We start from the raw sequence: 17,755 nt of genomic DNA on the forward strand, positions 1-17,755 counted from the left end.
CTCTCTCTCTCTCTCTCTCTCTCTCTCTCTCTCTCTCTCTCTCTCTCTCTCTCTCTCTCTCTCTCTCTCTCTATGTTTAATCAGGTTAGGAAATCGTAGTTCAGACGAGGATACAAGATGCAATGACAAACCAAGACCTGAAACACTATGGGGGTGGAGATGTTCGCGGAGGAGGTCATCTAGCGACTCGTATCCGAAAATCAAGCCGTTGTGGAGGAGGCAGTCGAGCGACTCGTGTCCAGAAATTGAGCCGTCGCAGACGGCGGCGGCCTCGTCTTTGGCTTGTCCGTTCTGCGTCGTCTCCATGCGTGCGTTACTCGCAGTTCAAGCTCGGGCACAGAGAGAGAGAGAGTTGGAGAGGCGCGCGGTGGTGGAATTTGAAAAGCGAGTCTGAGAAATATTTAGATATCTTCTAAAGAAATTTACGATATCATTTTTATATATTTATTTTGATTATGTATAACTGATTTGATTTCCTCATAAAGATATCTTCTCGGGATTTCATTTCGTTGCTGAAAGATAGATTAGGGTTTGGATGGGGCAACAATAAAAATAGGATTCTCGTCGGATTGAGTTTGTATAGTTCGTCGGATTCGAGTACCTTGGACGAGTTTTCTTCGACCATCTCTTTATTGTCGTCAATTTCTACGTGCATGCATATCGCATCGATGTATGAATCTGCTTATTGCTTCTACGTGCGGTTGAATTTAGAATTTGAACGATGCACAGCTATATTAAAAATTAAATTATGACACTTGCATTACGCGTAAAAGAGGATATGAATCTATATGTGATCGTATTGTGTTAAGACCTTTATGAACTAAAGGTGTTATGATTATTATCAATAGCTAAGTTTTAGTCAATCGAAAAAAAGGTAAGGAGCAACTATCAAATGTTGTGATTGTAAATTAAAAAAACAAACCCAGATGTAGGTAATATGTCAATAAGAAGGGATATACTTTCCATAAACCTAACGAAATAAAAGGTAAGTCTACAAGATTATTTGGAGAGAGAGATGATTAAAGATGATAAATTTCTCAAAATTTGAAAAATATGTTGGTTAAGTCATAAACTATATAGTTCATATTGATGAAAATCTGTAAATATTATTTTTATAATTAAGTGAAAAGCTTATTCCTTCCATCAAACATAATGTAAGTGCATGATAAGAAGTATTTCCTTATTTCCACATAAAAAAAGGAATAATGATATGAATAAATTTCTTTATTCATGTTCTTTCAGGTTTCCTATTAAAACTAGGATTAGACTCGAAGTCGAACACCTAAAGAGATTCCACATCAAATACCTACGCAGACTTGAGATCACCCTATACTACAACCGTATATATAGACACACCGAATACTATAGCTCTCACTCAACTCTCTGCAATTGTTTTTCAGTCATCAAACTGCAATAACCTACAGCAAGATGGATTTCGTGACGACGACAGAGAACGAGATGGATAACTGTGCCATAGTGCTGAGGCCACTGCAGGGAGGTCCGACTATGCCAAAGAGTCTCGAGTCTCACGACGGATTCAGCATTGTCGGGAAGGGCATTAGTGCGAAGAGCGGCTATATTGTTTGCGAAGAGTGTGCAGAGGAGAGGGAAAGGGGCGAGGGACCATCGGCCTTTCACTGCTGCCCGTGCGATCCGGTGGTGGTCGGGTTCAGGACAAAGGTGGGTCCGATCCCTTGTCCGTTGGGGTCTCACCGTGGCCCATCTGATCAAGTGACGGTCGGGTTGAGGACCGAGGCAGGTCCAGTGTCCCCGCCGGAAAAGTGCAATCCGAGCCCCAGTGCAGCAGAAAAAATTGGGTGTACCCCTTAGGATTGGTCATGCCTTCGTGTCCATGCTTGTCTTGGTATGCCAAGCGTGCGGTTGCTATAACACTTCGAGAAACAGTGTCATGAGCACCAAGAACTCTTACTAAAACTCTCTTATTATATGACGTGGCCGTCTTTTATTGGATGTTGAAACAAATGTGACCCATGCATTGAATAATCAACACCGGATAAAAAACCGTCACTTACTACAATAAAGGATTAGCAAGATTTCTTAAGATGTCTAGCATTGCTAATAGTACGAGATATATCTAATGTATAAGTTTTTTTTTTGGTCACTCTCTAATGTATAGGTTAGGAATATGATTTTTGTAGGAGGTACGGCCCTTTTAGTTGCGGGTTTTTTATTTGTAGGATTTGAGTTTCTCGACTAATTTCTGTGCTTTTTTTGTGTGCATAAATTCATATATCATGTTCTAGATCATGCTTTTTGTGGTAGGAAACATTGTCGGAATTTAATGAAGTCCACCATCGTGAAAAGGAAAAACAAAACTATGTTTTGTAATTAGATTGTCAATGTATTGATGTTTAGGTTTTGAGACATGAATCCCACCCGATCTTGTCAACAATTCTGTTTAGACCTAACAAAAAATTTCAAAAAAAGGATGTAGAAATCTTAAATACCTTTGCCTCTTTTCGTAGGTAGCTTTTGGTTCTACTTTGGTGACAGAGCAATGTGGAGCGTTCAGCTTTGTAAACTCTCATTCTCTCGATACCCGTTGCTCTTTCTATTTGCCAAATTATTGAACGAGAAACAAAAAGTGGGATCATTGTTTTTGTCGACATTGATGAAATTTTCATCTAGATTTTACAAGCAAATTACAAGTGTATTCAGATCATTATAAAAAAGAAAAAAAAAGAAAGAGATACCCCATAAAAAATTCTAAACATTTTCCTATGGGACACCAATACCCTAAACTATTCTCCCTCTCGCCACTACGCCCAAATTTGTAGCAATAACTAAAAAGTATCTTTTGTCAGCAGAAATCCTAAACAATGCTTATAGTGATACAGATACTCCAAATTATTTGTAGTTTTTTTTGTCACCAAAATCCTCCAAACTTGTACAGGTGTTTAGGGTGCTCGTGACACAAAAAAAAAAAAAAAATTGAGTATCGATGTCATAATGAGAAAATTTAAAAAATTTTGTTGTAAACATAGAGTATTTTTGTTATGTTGGTACAAGTACGGTCATTTGGTAATAGAAAAAAATTGTGACATTAAGGTTACTAGGCATCGTTTAGAGTTTTTTATTATATTATTTTCCCTTTTAACAAATCAATCTTAGGAGTTTATTCATATTCCTCTGTTTATTTGCAATTATAGCTACAATTCCCTAATAAAGCTTGCAGGCAAGTAGAAGTTTTCCGGAATTCACTCCTCTTTAATCCCTCTCCCTTGCGGTGGTGGTACGACAATTGATGTAAGACTAATATATAAAATGAATATCATACTACTATACTAGTAAAAGATAACTACAATTTTATAAATTACAATGACTATAGGAATTAGAGTGATCGTGACAAGGGCTGTCATAAATTGATCGTGCTATAGCCAATATATGCTTTTATTATATTATACATCAACAATTATTTTAATTCATGGCACAAACAATAACATTATCACACGACAAGAATCTCACACTAGGAAAAATAACTACAATTTGATAGAACATAATATTCATAACCAGTGCTGTTATGAATTGAAGACAAGAATCTCACACTAGGAAAAATAACTACAATTTGATAGAACATAATAGTCATAACTAGTGCTGTTATGAATTGATCTTGCAATGTTTTATTTAGTTATACAATCAATACAGCTATTAGAATTCGCAATATAAAAAAGTAAAATAAAAGGGTTGCATCACTATTAGTATAATATAATTTATATATGCGATCTTATTGGAGAGAGAATGTAGGAGTTTTCGATTTTTTACCTCTATTTTCAGCATCAAATCAGATAGAATAATTACCTTATCAGTTAAATCGAGGATTATAGTAGTTCTATAGCCCTATTTTATTATACTTAACTATTATGTCACAGTCTCATACAACTACTTTATCTTGATTTGTAGACCACACAAACCAAAATCATCTCCACCGTTGATCACATGGGCTCCACTGTGGAATCCACATAATTAATGGTCGAGATGGTATTAGTTTACATGGTCTATAAACTATGCAATAATTTCATCAATAGCGCCAAATTTGAACTTTGAAAATATTTTCTATCCATATCCAAATCGAAGTACTACAATATACATTAATATAAGTACAGTGATAATGCCCTCGCTCAACTCTTTGAATTTTACCATCTACAATCCAATCCAAAATCTCAGTCATGAAGTCGGCCTCACCATCTAAGAGGGTTTCAACTCGCGGCAAGAAGATGCACCGCACCATCGTGCGGAAGCAATCGGAAAGAGACCAAAAGATGCAAAGAATCCATGACGATCTCGAACTAGCTATCGAGGACAAGGATGTTGACGTAATGGAGATGCCACCGGAGAAGGCGATACCGTCGGGTTTGCGACAGCATGTTACAATGGCCGGTCATGTGTCTTGCCAAGATTGCAAGAGAGAGAAGGCAAGGGGTGATGGATTAGGGTTTCACTTTTGCCCAAACGACAAGGTGATAGTCGGATTCAGGACCAAGGCGGGTCCGATCGCCCGCCCATCAGCAAGAAAGTCCGGCCCGGATCCACATGCGGTGGAAAGAACTGGTTAAACCCCGTGGTATTGGCGGGGTGGCAATGCATCCATGAACATATATAGTTCTTGTCGGAAAATTCAAAACTTGATACTTTCATTGTATTTGGGTTCTTCGACCCAAAAAAAATGTGTTTGGGTTCATTCCGATTCGATTTGAGTTCATCGAAGCGATACTTCATCTCTTTCACATTCGTGTCATGCCCCATATGAAGATTCAAAAAGTGATTCTTGGAGTAATCATACTTTTTATGAATATATGTGGAGATAGATCTATTGAACGCAATCTTTTTCGGAGATCTTATTTACTTCATTGAATTGCCTAGGTTTTTGCTTAATTCGGACTTTGGTCCCGTATTCGGAAGATAGATATTTCTTTTCTGGATTGTCGTTGGTCTTGAAAATCCAAATAATGTAGATATCATTCCATTTTGTTTATTATCTTTGGGTGGACGAATTTCATTACTTGATTGAGCATGATTGATTTGATTGGGAACAAAATGTGAAAGTGGGTAATGTCATTTAGCATTCCGCATAAACGAAAAAAAAAAACAAGAAGAAAAACATCGTAGAGCGGTTTGCTTCGGGGTTTGGATTGGTCTAATTTATATTCATTTTTAGTGCGATTTGGTTCGATTAGACTTGAATTCGAATCAATTCGAACCGAACCGAACTATACTGTTCATCATTATCACCCCATAAAGAAGTGATTTTTATAAAAGCACCCTCATGTAAAACGCTGTGTAAAAAGGTCAGTAAGTGAGCTTTTGATCATAAAAGATCAAACAGAAGAAATAAAAAAAAAGAGTAAGTCAAGTTCCACAATACCAGTAAGTGCAAAATAGGAAAGATTTCCTTCTTCGATATATTTGTTTCGCACGGGGTTTTATTCACGTTTTCTTTCCAAAAGAAGAATTAAGACTCGATCGACATCAAGTATTGCCCATTTAGGCTCAAGATCGCTCTGTATCACAATCATATATATATATACATGCACTGAGTTTACAGTGCTCTCATCACTCAAACTCTCAGTCATCAAGTCGCTAAATCCCTGGCAAAGGTGGGTCTCGCAACCATGACTTGTGAAAAGATGGTGCCCCGCGCTGTCATGCTGAAGCAATCGCAAAGAGATTGGGGAACACAAATGCGCCGGGACGGTTTCGAGGGCATCCAGAAGGGAATGAACACGAAGAAGGAGAGGGTGCTGGGCTGGCGAAGGGCAGGTTACGTGCTTTGCAGAGACTGCGAGGCTGAGAGGGAAAGAGGTGATGGATTAGGGTTCCACAGTTGCGCTTGCAACGATCCGGTGATGGTCAGATTCAGGACCAAGGCGGGCCCGATCGCCTGCCCGCGGGAGAAAACACCTGGCTGGGATTCGGCAGTAGCAGAAAGAACAGGTTGGACCCCATGGAGTTGGCGGTGGCCATGCGTCCATGCTCGGCTCGAGATTTTGTGTAGTTGCTGAAATATAGCTTGGGGTTCGAACGTAGACAGTAGACATACGATTCTCGTTGGATTGAGTTTGTGTACTTCGTCAGATTTGAGTTCCTCAAACAAATTTTCTTCGGTCATTGCTTTACCATCGTTAATTTCAACGTGCATATCGCATTAACAAAATGAATCTGCTATTGTTTCTACGTGCTGTTGTATTTAAAATTTGAACGATACATAGCTGCATTAAATCTAAGTCATCGCGCTCACATTACACGTAAAAGGGGATATAGATCACTATATAATCGTATCGTGTTAGACCTCTCTAAACTAAAGGTATTAAAATTTATCATCAATAGCTAAGTTTTAATCAATTGAAAAAAAAGCAAGGAGTAAATATCAAACCTCGTGATTGTAAATTAAAAAATAAAGTACCCAGATGCACGTAATATGTGAATAAGAAGGGACGTATTCAATAATTATATATTCCATAAATCTAACGAAATAAAAGGTTAGTCTACAAGATTACTTGACGAGAGAGAGATATGATTAAAAGATGATAAATTTCTCAAAGTTTAAAAATATGCTAGTTAATTCATAAACTATAGCTCATACTGATAAAAAAATATAAATTATTTTGATAATTTAATGGAATTCGTGTTCTCTTCCATTATCAAACATAATGCAAGTGCATGATAACTTGATAAGACATATTTCCTTCTTTTCAGATTTAAAAACAAAAAAGAACAATGATTTCCTCATACGAAACTGTTTTTGTTTGACTCAGAGTTTTGTCTTGCCAGTTTCAACTTAAAAGAAATTAAATAAATAAAAAGGATTACTAATTCATGTTCTTTTATGTTTCCTAACACTACTAGAATTAGACCCGTAGTCGAACACCTAAAGAGACTCTACATCAAATACCTACTCAGACTCGAGATCGCTTTGAATTACAATAGTATATATAGATACATTGAATGCTATAGTTCTCACTCAACTCTTTGCATCTATTATTCAGTCATCAAATTGCAATTACCCACAGCAAGATGGATTTCGCCTCGACGACCGAGAACGCGATGGCAAACCGTGCCACAGTGCTGAGGCAACCGCAAGGAGATCTGACTAGGGCGAAGAGCAGCTACATTGTTTGCGAAGAGTGTGCAGAGGAGAGGGAAAGGGGCGATGGACCGTTGGCCTTTCACTGCTGCCCGTGCGATTCGGTGGTGGTCGGCTTTAGGACCAAGGCGGGTCCGATCTCCCGCCCATCAGCGTCCCACCGTGGCCCATCCGATCAGGTGACAGTCGGGTTGAGGACTGAGGCAAGTCCGATCTCCCGCTCGTCGCCGAAAAAGTCCAACCTGAGGCCCAGTGCAGCGGAAAAATCTGGGAAGACCCCGTGGTATTGGTCATGCCTTTGCGTCCATGCTCGTCTCGGCATGCCAACGTGTGGTTGCTATAATAGTGTGAGAAACAATGTTATGAGTATCAAGAAACCTTACTAAAACTCTCTTACTAAATGATGTGACAGTCATTTATTGGATGTTGAAACAAGTGCGATCCTTGCATTGAATAATCAACACCCGACGAAAGACCATCACGTCACTTCATTGGAGAATTACTAAGATTACTAAAACTCTCTTTAGTTGCTTGTTTTTTATTCGTCGGATTTGAGTTTATAGATTAATTTCTATGTGTTCTTTTATTTTATTTTTTTGCATATATTCATATATCATGTCTAGATTGTGCGTTTTGTGGTTGGAAATATTATGGGAATCTAATCAAGTCCATCATCGTGAAAAAGAAAAAGAAAACTATGTCATGTTATTAGAATGTCAATCTATCGATGTTTAAGTTTTGAGACATGAATGACACCCGATCTTGGCAACAATTCTGTTTAGACCTAACAAAAATTTCAAAAATTTCCCTCTTTTCATAGGTAGGTTTTGGTTCTAATTAAGGAGAAAATAAGTTGTGATCGTTGTTTATGTCGATAGCATGGACGAATCTTTCATCTAGATTTTACGAGCTAGTAAGCTACAAGTGTAGTAAGACCACCGTAAAAGGAAGAAAAGAAAAAGGAAGAAAGGTGTTGCCAATGATTATATAAGGAAAGATTTAGTTCTCCGAAACACGCACTACAAGGAAAATTACTCCAACCCTAATTTCTCTCTAATTTGATAAAGAAAATATCACAAAAAATTATAAACTATGTCCATTGTGGCACCAATACCCTAAACTTTTTTTGTATCATGAAAATTTCTAAAAGTGTACCAATGACCCAAAAATATCCTCCATCATAGTTCTATCTAAAATGGAACAAATTGGCAATATTGGTGACATGAAAAAAAATCGAGATGTTGGTGTCACGCCGGACAAAACTTAGGCTTTTTAGTGGAATTTTTCAGATCCGCATAAGCTTCTTTGTCTGCCGTTCGCCATGCAAGCACGTCAGTAGAATTATTAATGGCAATTTTAAATGAAGCTATGACCAAATGTGTTTTTGAGTCCTTGATAGTTGATACAAGTTGGGGGAATTCCGTGAAATGGAAAAAAGTTTAAAGTATTAGTGTCACAATGGATATAATTTAAAGTTTTTAGCGACATTTTCTCTATTTGGTAACTGACAGTCACCGGACACTGATTCCTTGACAAAGCCCATTTTGCAATTTGTAACATTGAACCCTGTCAAGCTTAACCAACATTGACATTACAGATAGAGTTAAACTCTCTGGGTTGTCCTTAGCGGTTCAGGGAATGAATTTCACGAGTACATAATTTAGTTATTATAGTTCATGCGCAGGTGAATAGACATGTTGAAAACAAGTTCATTTGAATGATCGAGTTCCCTTCCGATTCATTTTAATGCAAGAGTGATCTAGAAGAGGGGATTATTAAATTATCCATTTCCAATTCCGTTGACCGATACACTACACATATGTACAGACATCACGTGTGCCGAAGTCCAGAAAGTAGACATTGCTTGGATAAAGTCATCCCTGAATTTACAGTATTGCGAAACTTAACAGGACTTCTTATGCAATAAGGGATCAGATATGAGCTGGGGTTCAAAGTCTGGCTTCAGATACTGAGCAAGTATATCGGCATAGAGCTCGTACCGAGCAGTCATTCTGAACCCCCACTTGTCTTTCAGCTGCCTGCAGAGATTGAGATCCATGTCCGAGACCAGCAATCCATCTCTGTGACGGGACAGCGATGGCGTGCAAGAAGCATCTGGAGCTGAAAAGTGACTGGATCCATAGAAGTGCCCAAAATCCGCGTGCTGTGGCTTCCCGTCACCTGATGTGAATGGATTGGGAAATGTTTCTGTTCCTACCCGATTAATTGATCCAACAAAATAACTGTTGGCAATGGCAGCATTCCGGGCCTGCAAATTGATTTTACAATAAACACAGTTAACTGAGGCGATAATCCAATCAGTTCATTTAAATTTGCAATTATTTGATAAGCTCCAACTTTGCGCAATAAGACTTTAAGTTGTTTTTTCTTACTATTTTCTAATCTTTTCCCTTTTTTGCAAAAAAAAATGTCATGGTAACCTTTGTGCCAGTAAGCATAACACAGAGGTTCCAGAAATCTATCAAGAAGAGCATAATGACCAATACAAATTCATAGCAACAAGTCCAGTATATCATCCATAGGATAGGGATTTGTAAATACCTCGATTGGCCACATTGGTTCGCTAAGTTCACCGACGGTTGCAGAAGGGTTGAAGACAATCTCTGCACCATTCAAGCCAAATGCTAACCAATTCAAAGGATGGTGTCTACCATAACAAATATTGACAGCGATCTTTCCATAAGCAGTCTCAAACACAGGATGCCCGGTATTTCCTTCCATATAGTAGGTACTTTCATTAAAGTCTCCAACCCTGGGGATGTGGTTCTGCCAAATGCAATCATCAAGCTTTTCAATATGACAAGCCCAAAGGGATACATCAAACATAGGGGCCTGCAACATTTACACTTACCTTTCGATGCTTGCCTATAATATTGCCATGATTGCCTATAATAACAGCAGTATTCCAGATAGTCTCCCCATGGTTTATATCCCTCTCAAGGATAGGATTAACAATGACCATGTTATATTTTTTTGCTAGATCCTGAAGAAACCTTGTTGATTCCCCATCAACAGGCTCTGCGAATTCACACCACCTCTTCTCTCTCGTACAAAAGGCAAATGGCATCATCCATGCTTCCTAGATAAAGATTATTCAGTTCAACAGCTGAACTTCAGTCTTTCAAGTCCAAAAGGAGAAACCAAAAATGTATAGCTCAAACTTCATGGCATGACTAACCTGCAAGCATAATATGTTCACTCCTGAAGCACCGGCAGCATCTATCATTGGTTTTACTTTCTGATGGATAGCCCTCTTCTGATCCAGAAAGGGAGCAGTTGTGGGAAGAACTATAGAGTTTTGAATAAGTCCAACTCTGACAACTTGCGGTTCTCTTAACAACTCCTTTTCTGCTGTAAAGCGAAATGCCTGAAAGAAAATCAGAATAAATTAATCCAAAAGATTCCACAAAACTAATCAGAATGAATAAAAATTAAACGATCCTGCCAATAAATGCAGGAAGCAAGGTAATGGTTTTCAATAAAAATTAACAACTAACAAATAATGACCGCCACAAAGAATATGTAAGAGTACTTCTTAGCTTCCATGATAGCAAGTTTAATCAACTAGAATAATTTGACTACCTCAAACTTTGCACATTTCTCTACTCCGTTGGTTCACCAACTCCATATAATCCCAACATGGTACAAGACTATACAAGTCAGATTTTCTCACACCTTCCATCTCATGGAAAAACTTAGCATGCTAAAACAGATTTCAGAAGAGCTCATTTCCAGGACAATGCTCTTCAAGACCTCCCTATTGATAAGTTCTCAATATTGCCGAAGGAGATCTGGACCAGACATTTGCAATTCATTGCTTTTAAACAAATATTTCCCCAAATAGGACCATAAATATGAATCCCAGGGACATGATATTAGTCGGTGTATACTCTTTCATCTATCGCAGATGTCTCAGACTACCGAGTTATAAATAGAAACGCCCTGAGCCCCTTTGCAGAGAGAACAAGGAGCAAACATTGGAAGATATGCGCTCATGTTCCTCCAAGAACTTCCAAACATTTGTTGGCCTGAACTCCCATTTTCAGACCCAAGCAATTCTAAAGGAACTTGCTCCATAGGCTATTGTGGTGACCTTGGATTAAGGCAATCATAAATTGAGTGTTTGTTGGGTGGAGTTAAGCAACTTTGTCTTACATGGTTGCCAAAGGGGCATGAGGCACTTGAAACTGAATGCCCGAGATACTTTTAGTTTTCAGATGATGTGACTTATTTCTTTCCATCTTCTTTTTCCAAGCTAGCTCATATAGGAGATAAGTTCATCAAAAAGCGTTTTCACTCCTATGCACCAAGCGTGAATGTGCTAACGAGACAAGTTTCATACTATCTAGAAAACTGTTTCACATAAGGAACCTATTTGATTTTTAGTGAGTCCTTATCAAATTCCAACCAAATGGTATTGAAGCCAAATGGTATTGAAGCCATGAAACAGTGCAGCCTAGTGTGACCAGCACTCTTAGCAACAGCATTTAAATTGCCACGTCCAATAAGCAGCAGAAAAACAGCAAACACAGGTTCACCTGTATGTCAAAATTACATTCAGATGAGAGAGCTTTTGCAGAATCCACTAGAGGAACAGCTTCAAGAGTCCTTCCACAATTCAGTCCTATAAGTAAACGACTGACTTCCTGAAATCAATATCATAATACATTAACAATAAAGTAAGATCGTATCACAATGGAATGACATGCTTTGAATTTTTGACATTTTAGGAAGATGAAAGGCACAGCTCCTGGTAATTTTGAATTATAATTCAATTTCTCAATGAAGGTAGAGAAGATATGTTAAGACGTGTCAAAGAGATAACATTCTCCTGTCAACAGAATTCATTAAGATTGTCACTATTGTCCACTCCAACCCCCAAAAAAATGTCACTCAGAAATTCCTCTTCAACATGTTCAGGCACGCACAGTCTAGTGAACAAATTGCACAAAACACTGGCAAGAAATACAATTACTCTTTCAAGCCTTATCTATAAAGCCTTCTTCAAATGGCATACATAGAAATAGCAACCACGAATTGTGGAAAATCAGTTATGAAATCCTTCTGTCTCCAGCTAAAAGTAGATTTTCGTTGAGAAAAAACCGAGGCTGCATACCATCCACAGACATGCTAATTGCTGAGTCATTTCAGTTGTCTCAACAAATATGTTCATGGGCGGTTGATCCATGTTAATTTGAAATCCATTCGGACTTGAAGTTACTTGATCAGCTCCAGCTTTCTATAATAAGACTTTTAAGCTGTCTATCCTTACTTTCTTGTAATTTTTTTGTGCTTAAAAAGTGGACAGTCGTACGTTTCGGGAGGCGACAACCATTCCAATCGTGAAAAGTATAGGAATAACACCACTACAATCCCTAAGATCCACTTTTCTGAAGAGTAAATATATATCTAAGGAACTGGAACACAGCAAAGCCGACTCAACTCGTGCAATTTCTTCCATCAGTTTAATTTGGAAAAAGCTGAGCGAAGAGATAAAGTAAACAGAACACCACAGAATACTACCATCATACCACATCATCGGCGCGTTTCATATCAATAAGTCAAACCCCTTCCCACATCTTACCACAACAATCCTTCATCGTGCAGCCTTTGCTTTCCTGATTATCACCAACTCGAAATCTGTAGATGCTAACATCATCGAGCTTTACAGAAAAAGTACTAGCGCCAGAATACCTTCCAAAAAGCGAACTTTTGTCGATTTTAATTCTGCTGATTCAACGAAATCAACCTCAAATTCCTTAATCACTCGGGTTTAAAAATCCGATCTATAGTGACGAGGATTCAAATCGACCTGATACTGCTACTGCCAGCCAGTATCGATCAAGCGACACCGACCCTCGTCTCTCTCTCTCTCTCTATGTTTAATCAGGTTATGAAAAATCACACAGTTCAGATGAGGAGGCGAGATGCGACGAGGAACGAAGACCTGAAAGACTTGGGGACTGAGGTTGTCGCGGAGGAGGCGGTCGAGCGACTCGTGCCCGCAGATCGAGCCGTCGCGGGCGGCGGCGGCGGCGGCCTCCGCTTCGGCTTGTCCGTTCTGCGCCGTCTCCATGGATGCGTGGTGCTCGCAGAGAGAGGGAGAGAGTTGGAGAGGCGTGCGGTGGTGGAATTTGAAAAGAGTGAGAGAGAGAGAGAGAGAGGGAGGGAGAGAGAAACGGTGATCGGAGAATCGTTTCGAACGTCACGACAAAAGGTGATCGGAGAACATCAGCTTTTACGACGAGAGACTTTTTTTCCCTGATTTTAGGTTGTATTAAACGGGTGACCATAAAATATTTGATGTCCCCGTCCAAAAGTATTTCACAAAGAGAGAACCTTTTGTGAATGATATATATAATTATTTTCTTTTCGGGCTAAACACGTGCTCATACGTATCATTTCATTTGTCTAGCTGGCAGCATCACCGTGTCATGCTCTCATGTCATGTCTTTACCTGAGATTGACAATCTTATGCAAATCTTGAAACATTGATTGCATATGAAGACATTTGACACGACTCCGAAGAGGCATGATAAAGCTCACTTCGATATCCCGTAGAGATTACCTTTTCTTTTGTATTTATATCTCATAATCTAATTCCGAATAATAGAGAGTATACCCATTTTAGCATAATTGCAATTTCATAGAAATGTACTTCACTCACGGTCAAGTAGAAAATTAATACGGAACTTTTTATTAGTTGAGCAATGAAACCGCATAGCATTACATAAGTTCAATGACTTTAGTGTAATGAATAAGTCTTTTGGCAACTTTGAGAGCATGAATCCGCACAAGCTCCAACCTTGTTCACGTCCGGTCCAACTTTCTTGGTGTCTACATGAGTTCAAATATGAAACAAGAGATTAAAAAAGCCACTCGCATCAAAATTGAAATTGAATTTTTATCGAAGTCTAAGGAAATGAAATGATTTAGTATTCAACTATCCTCTCGTAATTAAAATATATCAATGAAACACTGATAAAGAAACCAAGATTATACAATGAGTTCCTTGATTTTATGGATCTCATAAGAAGCTACGTTATATCTGCGATCTCGATGTGAAGATTATTACCTGGATGGTAGGCAAGGCAAGTAGATAAGAAACAACCGACATCGCAATGCTCTGATGCCGTGAATGTCAAGGACCCTCCTACACGATCATAGCAACTGTGAAAGCATCCAAATGGGTCAGGTCGATACCAACAATGGAATATACACTTCCACCTGCGTGACAAAAGTATTTGCGCGTCAGCATCGGCACCGACGGATGACCACATTATTAGAGCCGCCACGAGCATCATTGACCCCATTCTCTTGGATGATATTATCACCATGACTATTCCCACCTAAACTATTCTTAGCCTCTCTCTCTCTCTCTCTCAATGAGTCTTGACAACTTTGTGACCTAGTGCAGTGATATATTGAGATGAACCAGTGCAACACCTTTATATACTGAGAGATTCATTCAAATTGTTGAATGAGTTGAGGACTAAAAAGGTATGTAGAAGAGAAAGATTATCCTTTTCTTTTTATGATATATATCATTTAGTCGAATGATATGGATTTCTTAACAAATTTTAGGTCGAGTAAAAGGTGATGATATGTTGCCATCTATTGTGAGAATTTCTTCTTATATTCGAGTAGTTGTCAAATTTAATCTTATCAATAAGTTTCTTTTTAAAGGGCCCTAATTTTCTTTATAGCCAAATTTCCCGCAAACAGTTTTATTTTTATTGGGTTGATGCAAAAAGCAGCTAACAAGGAGTGTGTGCAAAAGTTTTCACCAAAGCAATGTCAAACAAGAACTAATGTCGAACCATAATGAGGACGATGGTTGTTCAGTAGACATTGAAGTCAAAGCATAACTGAAACATGTGAAACAAGATTCGGCAAACCTGAAGAAGGACAATTCTAGATTGAGATAATGTTGGTTGTGTTGTTGATGTTTATAGTAATAAAACATCACAGGAGTTTGCCGTTGAGTGTGTTATTTCAAACCAAGTTAAATAACTTGATTCAAGTTGCAAATTGATATGGTTTTGAGAGAGCCTGAGTTAAGTGTATGCATGGTAATCTATTAGCCAACCCTTAAGGGGGACATTGAACAATTTGGGAGACCACAACCAAAAACAATTTTGAAAAGTAATGGGGAAACACCACTACAATCCCTAAGAACCACCTTTCCGATAGAAGTCCAACTCCTATTTGACTTGAAAAGTAAACGGTACGTCTACTTATGCAGACCCGTAATGTGCAGCAGAGATCAAACATTCTTCTTGATTGACTAATGACATCAATATTTATCTAGTGCTTAAACACAGCAAAGTCGATTTTCTTATTCTTTTTGAACTCTTTCGTAGGATATCCGTTGGGAAAAAAGGGAGGATAAATCGAACCAAAGAGAGTCCTAAATATTATGCTTGTCATACAACTAAGTCATTAACAATTAAAATGGCACAATTAATTACCAAACTGTTTCATCCGAGTACAATTTGATCTTTCCGGCGAACTACCGACCAAATTTGATGATACCGTACATCGGTAAACCAATGTGACATTTTCGATAATTTTTGGTATGTGTAGGATGGATGTGGTGCTCATATGATATCGCGGTTGGAGAAAAAAATAAAATAAATAAAAAAGAAAAGAAGGCCCAAAAAAATGAAAAAAGAAAAAGAAGTTGGAGGGAAAAAGAAACAAGGAAGAGGGGAAGTGCAACTGGCCAGGGTGTCTGAAGGTTTGGGGACGGCGGTGATCTCCAATTTTGATTTCTTTGATTTTTGTATTTTATATTTTGGCGTTTTCCCCTCTTAATTTTTTTTTGGCTTTTTTTTTTACATTTTCTTTACGAAGTGGGAGCCACATCAACACAACATTGGTACTAGATATGCTAAAAACTATTTGAAAACACGAAGATGGACTCCGGCGTACCACATCAACAAAGTTGGTTGGGTGATCATCAGAAAGGCTTGATTGCACCCGATCCAAAACTTTTATGACTTGATTACGATTTTTTCGGAATCTCAAAATTTGATTGCAGATTGAGCAAAAGGTCGAAGATTTCTTCATTCAATTTCCGAACAAAGAGAAGAAAAGAAAAGAATGGATCAACACTTTCCATTTTTTGAATGAGAAGAGAGTTGAAGACAAAAGAAAGGAAATGAGATGCTTAGGTAAGTCATGAGAAAATGAGGATGGTGTGTTGCAGGCAGTTATGCTGAGGTGGCAAATGGTGAGAAAATTATGTTATTTACCTATCTGTTATCTTTTGGTCACATGACAGAGGATTTTCTTGATTAGCACGTTAATGATCAGTCAATTAGCAATCGGATTTCATTTTAGAGGCCATTTATTCACTTGCCAAACTTTATCAATTTATTATCGAGTACGGACCACTTTTGTACCCTTGTTTTGCAAGACTGGGATGTTATTAGTGAGAAAGAGGGAAATTGAAAATGGAATCACTAACCTTAATAAAAATCTTCTTCATCCCAACCTTTGACTGCGCCTCAGTTGTTTTCGGATCTCCGCGCCACTTGCAGCACCAGCCCTTCCCTCTTATTAGTGACCAGACAAGTTAGAAAGATGAACAGTCTAGGAATTATGGTGCTTCAGGTGTTGGACAATTTGAGAAGCAGAGTACATGAATAGTCTCACATAATATAGTTTTGGTGTGCTTACCGCACCCTCAGAAAAGATCTTCATTTTCGGGCACTCTTCCACTTCAATTTCAAAGAAGGATGGAAAACAGAAGATGCAACTTGTGGTGGAAGAGAAGCATGCTAGGCTTTGCAGATGCTGTAGTCCCAAACTTTCTAGCCTTTGAAGAGAAATCACTTTCCATTCTTCATATCCATTGTTTGCCACTACTTCTAAATTCTTTCACATCCTATTATAGTCATTCGAGTGAGTTGCATAAATTGTGACCACTGAAAATGTTACTAGATGTACCAATCTATAGAAATTCTTCACCGCTGACTTCGTCCAATTATGAAAGGACGTCATGGCTAGAAATAGCATTGTCAAACCGGGACAATCCCAAACCTTAAAAGTTTTGATACTCTGAAGAATTTTTTCACTAAATAGTTTTCTCTTCACGCACATTTTTTGTTGTGCAACTTTCTTAACTTAAGTTCTCTCGAATTTTCAAGCACCGGATCGTTTTCCTAGTCAACAAGCCCTTCATTAGAAATATAGCTTCCAAGGAATTGCATAATACCTCAAGGCTTTGTAGAATTTGAAATCTTTCAAGGAGGAACCTGTGAGGAAAGACAGCCTTTTCATTTTTGAAAGCAAAAACTCTTTTTAGGATATCTATCGGGGAAAAAGGGGCAAATTGCACAAAAATCCTAAACATTTTGCCCGCTATACAATGGAGTCCTTAATATTTGAAAAGGTACAATTAATTGGCAGACATAATTTGTCGGGTGCAATTTGGTCATTCCGACGAGCTCTCGATTAAATTTGATGACATTGCATCTCGGATTACCGGCATAGCGTTAATAATAATTTTTATTTAGCATACGTGGTATTGATGATGTGCAAAGACGATGGCAAATGGAGAAAAAAATCAAACTAAAAAATAGAGAAAAATGGCATAAAATGAAAAAAGAAGTTAGATAAAACCAA

General features: G+C 38.2%; 1 protein-coding gene, 1 long non-coding RNA gene and 1 pseudogene across 2 annotated transcripts; all 3 read right to left on the reverse strand.

Annotated features, from left to right (window-relative positions):
* Nucleotides 1-8,857: 8,857 nt before the first annotated feature.
* LOC115691311 (beta-ureidopropionase) lies at nucleotides 8,858-13,238 on the reverse strand. Its single transcript, XM_030617907.2, has 6 exons — nucleotides 13,071-13,238; nucleotides 11,662-11,769; nucleotides 10,302-10,490; nucleotides 9,975-10,202; nucleotides 9,665-9,889; nucleotides 8,858-9,371 (listed from the first exon to the last, which is right to left on the reverse strand). The coding sequence occupies exons 1-6, from the start codon at nucleotides 13,197-13,199 to the stop codon at nucleotides 9,006-9,008; spliced, it is 1,245 nt and encodes a 414-aa protein (XP_030473767.1). The 5' UTR covers nucleotides 13,200-13,238; the 3' UTR covers nucleotides 8,858-9,005.
* Nucleotides 13,239-13,797: 559 nt separating this feature from the next.
* LOC130135039 (uncharacterized) lies at nucleotides 13,798-14,454 on the reverse strand. Its single transcript, XR_008814532.1, has 2 exons — nucleotides 14,199-14,454; nucleotides 13,798-13,960 (listed from the first exon to the last, which is right to left on the reverse strand). It is a non-coding gene; the product is annotated as an uncharacterized LOC130135039 (long non-coding RNA).
* A 2,266-nt stretch (nucleotides 14,455-16,720) lies between these two features.
* LOC115691317 (uncharacterized) lies at nucleotides 16,721-17,483 on the reverse strand (annotated as a pseudogene).
* Between the last annotated feature and the right edge of the window lie 272 nt (nucleotides 17,484-17,755).

The sequence above is a fragment of the Syzygium oleosum genome, unplaced genomic scaffold (assembly GCF_021117445.2).
Source record: "Syzygium oleosum isolate NSW1041296 unplaced genomic scaffold, Sole_v2.1 Sole_v2.27, whole genome shotgun sequence".
NCBI lineage: Eukaryota > Viridiplantae > Streptophyta > Magnoliopsida > Myrtales > Myrtaceae > Syzygium > Syzygium oleosum.

Coding starts and splice junctions, on each gene's coding strand:
- LOC115691311 (XM_030617907.2), bottom strand. CDS start 13,199: ATGGAGACGGCGCAGAACGGACAAGCCGAAGCGGAGGCCGCCGCCGCC. Junction 11,770..13,070: donor TCAGTCCCCAAGTCTTTCAG/GTCTTCGTTCCT, acceptor TATTGATTTCAG/GAAGTCAGTCGTTTACTTAT. Junction 10,203..10,301: donor TGAACATATTATGCTTGCAG/GTTAGTCATGCC, acceptor ATCTTTATCTAG/GAAGCATGGATGATGCCATT.